The following is a 6,000-nucleotide window of genomic DNA, read 5'->3' on the forward strand; positions in this document are numbered from 1 at the left end:
TCGCAGGGGCAGAAGCCTCAGTAGAGAAGCCAGGACTTCCCTCTCCCCAGCCACCTCGTCCAGCTCCTCCCAGGGATCCCGAGGCGTTCCCAGACGAGCCCGGAGTTATAGTCTCCCCAATGTGCCCTGGGTCTTCCCCGTGGCCTCCTACCGGTCGGACGTGCCCTAAATACCTCCCTAGGGAGGCGTCCGGGCGGCATCCTGACCAGAAGCCCAAAAGCCCTCATCTGGCTCCTGTTGATGTGGAGGAGCGGCAGCTGTACTCTGAGCTCCTCCCAAATGGCAGATCTTCTCACCCTATCTCTAAGCGAGAGCCCCGCCCCCCGACGAAGAAAACTTATTTTGGTCGCTTGTACACGTCCAAGTCCACAAAGCAAATGTAAAATGGTTGGGCAAACTCCCATGCACCCTCAAGGACCATGCCGAGAGTATAGAGCTGGTCCACAGTTCCGCAACCGAAAACCACACTGCTCCTCCTGAATCCGAGGTTCAAGTATCCAGTGTAGCCTTCTCTACAGTACACCGGTAAACCTTACCGGGAAAGCTGAGGAGTGTCATTCCACAATAGTTGGAACACACTGTCCTGTTCCCCTCCTTTAAGAGAGGAACCACCACTCTGGTCTGCCATTTCAGAGGCACCGCCCTAGATGTCCACGCAATGCTGCAGAGTTTCGTCAACCAGAACAGCCCCACAGCATCCAGAGCCTGGAGGAACTACGGGTGGCTCTAATCCACCCTGCCACAGAGGAGCACTCTAACTACTCCAGAAATAGGACAATCTACCACACAATCCCCAGGCAATGTTTCCTTATAGGAAAATGTGTATGTGTAATTGAGGAGGTCTTAGAAGTATTCCCTCTTCTGATCCACAACATCCTGAGTCAAGGTCAGCAGCACACCATCACCACCATACACGGTGTTGAGGCCACAGCTCTGATCAGCTGCCTTGACAATAGAATCACAGAACATGGTCTACTCAGACACAATGTTCCTTGTGACATGTTCAAAGTTTTTCTGGAGGTGGGAATTGAAACTCTCTTTGACGATAGCCTGCCAGATTTCCCCAGACGACCCTCACAATGCGATTGGGCCTGCCCGGTCTGACCGGCATCGTCCCCCACCATCGGATCCAACTCACTACCCTTCTCTTCACCCGAGACCATGAGACTGCAAATCCGATGACACAACCACAAAGTTCTTCATTGAACTGAGGTCTAGGGTGTCCTGGTTTCAACTGCACATATGGACGCTCTTATGTTTGAACATGGTGTTTGGTATGGATAATCTGTGACGAGCACAAAAGTCTTGTACCAAAACACCACTCGGGTTTAGATCCGGGCGGCCGTTTCTCCCAATCCCGTCTCTCCACCTTTCACTTTCGTTGCCAACTTTGTCAGTGGTGATATCATGTCGGGTTGATATCAGTATCACATTTGAAGTGAACAAGCTGTTTCAGGACATTCTAAGAATAAATATTGATTTTTCTGAAGAAAAAAAAAATATATAAAAAAAAAGCTGTAATTTTATCAGCATATGGAATTACTTTTTCAGAAAAAGTTTTATCACAATTCAATGGTAATTGAGAATAAGCAAATAAAATAGTGCAAGAAAAAGGGCAAGTAGCAAGTAACTCCCTCTCTCACACTTTTGAGAAAGGACAGGGATGGTGGCCATGTGCCCAAAAAAAAAAAAGATTATCTACTTTACGCTGTAAAAAGAAATGTCAGAAGATTTTACCTTAAACATAACAACGATGCAGTAATTCGATTGAAAAACCAACGTACATTTTGCAGTAAAATTGTTGTGACTGAGCTGCCAATTTTTTTACGTAAAATCTACAGATTAACATGTTTTGTCAATAGAAATGTGGTAAGCAGAGACTATGTACAGATGCAAAATCAAGGAGAACTTGTGCAGCTGGTTAGCATGCTAGCAAGTTAGCATGCAGGCTGTTAGAATGTGGTGGTCACATTTAAAAACATCATAAATACAAACGTTTACGCAATGAAGTGAGACCTTGGAGAAGGCTGCTGGGTGCATATGATGTGATAATGTTAATTCACATTTGTTCTGTAATAATTAGCTTGACTCATGAACTTGCGGATAATTAAAGCTACGTCGCTAATGAAGCTGTCCCTTTGAAGCCCGAGTCCAAATCAGAACCATTAAAATGGTACAAATTGATGTGGCGTTCAAAGACATGGCTGTGTTTTTTTGTTGTGTTTTTTTTAAGTCACAGAAGAAGAATGTTTTGTGTATTTCTCATATGCACACACCATTAATACACCTGTAGCAAGCAATATTATATATTTCCACTTCAACACAAAATATTGTAGTATCTTACCAGCCTGCCAGAGCTGCTGTAGTCAATGTTGAGGCTGACCATGGCTTTAACGATGGCCATGATGGACTGAATGGTGTTACTGTAAACCACAGCGCGATACTGCTTGCACTCGTCTTCCGAGTAGCCGTCCTCGTGGATGATCCTGGGAAGGTTGCATTATTAATATGATATTAATGTGAGGATAAGCATAAGAAAAAATACACACATCTATATCTATATCTATATCTATATATATATATATATATATATATATATAGATATAGATATAGATATAGATATATATATATATACACAGTGGGGCAAAAAAGTATTTAGTCAGCCACCGATTGTGCAAGTTCTCCCACTTAAAATGATGACAGAGGTCTGTAATTTTCATCATAGGTACACTTCAACTGTGAGAGACAGAATGTGAAAAAAAAATCCAGGAATTCACATTGTAGGAATTTTAAAGAATTTATTTGTAAATTATGGTGGAAAATAAGTATTTGGTCAACCATTCAAAGCTCTCACTGATGGAAGGAGGTTTTGGCTCAAAATCTGACGATATATGGCCCCATCCATTCTTTCATTAACACGGATCAATCGTCCTGTCCCCTTAGCAGAAAAACGGCCCCAAAGCATTATGTTTCCACCTCCATGCTTCACAGTAGGTGTGGTGTTCTTGGGATGCAAACCAGTATTCTTCTTCCTCCAAACACGACGAGTTGAGTTTATACCAAAATGGATACATGGATGATACAGCAGAGGATTGGGAGAAGGTCATGTGGTCAGATGAAACCAAAATAAAACTTTTTGGAGGATATTTAATTAATATAGAGGATATATCCATCCATCCATCCATTTTCTACCGCTTGTCCCTCTCGGGGTCAAGGGTGGTGCTGGAGCCTCCCCAGTTGCATTCCATATAATTGGATATTAGGAGTATGTGAAAGTTTGACTCCTACCTTGTTTACTTCCGTGATGACCTTGAAGTGTGGAGGGAGTGTTTTACATTTTTCCCATCATGCACTCTAATGGATTAAAATGGGTGTAATTTCGGTTTTTTTTTTTTTATAGTGTTTGGACATTTTTCATAATATCTACAATTTTCAGTGAGTGGGTTGTGTTATATATGACTATATGTGTTGATCTTTATTTTGTTTGTGTATTTTTTTTTTTTGCACCATAGGTTGGGAAAGTTGTTTGGATTGTGTCACACTGTATAAGTGAATGCGGAGCTACTGTTTCAAAGTACTATCAAATGTTATTAATCTGATTTACTTACATTGTCCACAAGATGTAAGCAAATAAAACATTCAGCGACCAGTTGGTAATTAAGATTAATTGAAAAGTATTCCGCATTCCAAGGCATTGTTGAACTCATGAAGTCTTGCAGGGCAAAACTGAAGGCGATGGCAGGCCACTTTTGACCCAGGGGCCGTAGTTTGGACACATCTGGTTTAGAGAGTCTGCAGTCCTTTTTACTTCTGCTAGCACATGTAGCATTAGCATTTAGCCCAGGGATGTCCAAACGTTTTGACTAGGGGCCCGCATTGGGTTTAAAAAATTTGGCCGGGGGCCGAAAGCCGACTGCATGTAAAGTAACTAAGTATATATATATATATATATATGTATGTGTATTAGATTAGATTAGATAGATTAGATAGTGCTTTATTCATTCCGTCAGGAGAGTTCCTTCAGGAAAATTACAATTTTCAGCACAATCCCATTCAAGATCAGACAAACATTACAGGGAGACAGAACAGGATCGCTGACGGGTCTGCCGGCTTCCAGCGCCCCTTACAAAAAAAGATGAGATACAGGTAAACAAGGGGTGGGGGGGGGGGGGGGATAGAAGATTAAATGAAATTAAAAAAAATCGGTCTTAGCCTGGGCCTTGGAGAGGGGGTGCAGACTGAGGCCAAGGGAAAAAAAAAATAAATAAAAAATAAATAAATAAATAAATAAAATAAAAAACAACAACTCATAGCCATAGTACACATCCCTCTTCCATGTGTGTAAGAGGGAAACATCAAACATCAAAGAACACAGAGGACATTAAAGACATTAAAGCAGCAGATACAACTAGACACTTCTACATACAGCTATGAATAAAAAGTAAAAGAAACATATCCACTGTGGTGGCCTCTGCGGTGATCCACGCCATCGTCCGCTGGGGAGGAGGGAGCATGGCCAGAGACAGGAGCAGACCCAACAAAGAAACCAAGACAGCTGACTCCAATCTCGGCCAGTGTCCAGTCCGCATGGATGAGCGAGGATACGTCCAAGGTGACTGAGGTGTCCGACACCTGCTCACCCAGCCAAGACACCGCGAAGCCTCTCCGTCCCAGCGCTCAGTGCCAGCTCCACAGTCCTGTCCCCTCATCCGCATCTCCTCCAGTCCCTCCAAACAGACTCCGGTTGTGGCAGACACCCAGCAGCTGGTCTCCATGGCCAAAAGGCTCCGGGAGGCAGATCCAGAAGTCCACAAAAAAAAGCACCACAGAGGTCACAAAAGTGGCACCCTTGTCACACAGTCCCAAAGGGTCCCAGACCAAAAGGCAAAAAAATATAATAACACATGAAAACAAGAGGGAAACACAAAAGGGTGATACAAGAGCACAGAGCTCCTGCCTATAGCAGCCACTACAGCAGCGCCATCTTGGAAAAAAAAAAAAAAAAATTTGTGTGTGTGTGTGCGTATATACATATGCTAAAGAAAAATATAAATCGCAACACTTGTTTTTGCTCCCATTTATCATGAGTTGAACTCGAAGATCTAAAATTTTTACTATATACACAAAATAACTATTCCTCTCAAATATTGCTCACAAAACTGTCTAAATCTGTGTTATTGAGCATTTCTTCTCTGCCAAGGTAATCCACACCATCTCACAGGTGTGGCATATCAAGATGCGGATTAAATAGCATGATTATTGCACAGTTGTGCCTTAGGCTGCCCACAATAAAATGCCAGTCTGAAATATGCAGTTTTGCTTTATTGTGGGTCTGGCGGTTCAGAAAAGCAGTCAGTATCTGATGTGACCACCATTTGTCTCACATTGATCAGGTTGTTGATTTTGGCCAGTGGAATGTGGGTCCACTCTTCAATGGCTGTGTCAAGTTGCTGGATATTGGCAGGAACTGTAACACGCTGTCGTATACGCAAATTTACAGCATCCCAAACATGCTCATTGGGTGACATGTCCAGTGAATATGCTGGCCATGCAAGAACTGGGATGTTTTCAGCTTCCAGGAATTGTGTACACATCCTTGCAAAATGTGGCCTTGTATTGCCATGCTGCAACATGAGGTGATGGTCTCAGGTGAATGGCACAACAATGGGCCTCAGAATCTCAACACGGTATCTCTGTGCATTGAAAATACCATTAAAAAAATGCACTTGCGTTAGTTGTTTATAACATACACCTGCACATACCATAACCCCAGCTCCACCATGGGTCTCTCGATTCACAATGTTGACATCAGCAAACCGCTCTCCCACACGACTCCACACATGCTGTCTGCCAGATGCCCTGAACACCTCTCCAACGTTCCAGACGCCATTGAATGTAAGCATTTGCCCACTCAAGTTCGTTACGACGACGAACTGAAGTCAGGTCTTGCGATGAGCATGCAAATGAGCTTCCCTAAGACGTTTTCTCACAGTTTGTGTC

The 6,000-nt window shown here is 43.1% G+C and overlaps 1 protein-coding gene across 1 annotated transcript in view; it reads right to left on the minus strand.

Moving 5' to 3' along the window:
• Positions 1 to 6,000, minus strand: part of gnai2b (guanine nucleotide binding protein (G protein), alpha inhibiting activity polypeptide 2b) — a 95,069-nt gene that overhangs the window by 17,493 nt on the left and 71,576 nt on the right. Inside the window, exon 3 of the mRNA XM_061874645.1 lies at positions 2,345 to 2,486. Within this exon, the coding sequence (XP_061730629.1) occupies positions 2,345 to 2,486 (142 nt within the window). The remainder of the gene's footprint in view (positions 1 to 2,344; positions 2,487 to 6,000) is intronic.

The sequence above is a fragment of the Nerophis ophidion genome, linkage group LG16, assembly GCF_033978795.1.
Source record: "Nerophis ophidion isolate RoL-2023_Sa linkage group LG16, RoL_Noph_v1.0, whole genome shotgun sequence".
In the NCBI taxonomy this organism is placed as follows: domain Eukaryota; kingdom Metazoa; phylum Chordata; class Actinopteri; order Syngnathiformes; family Syngnathidae; genus Nerophis; species Nerophis ophidion.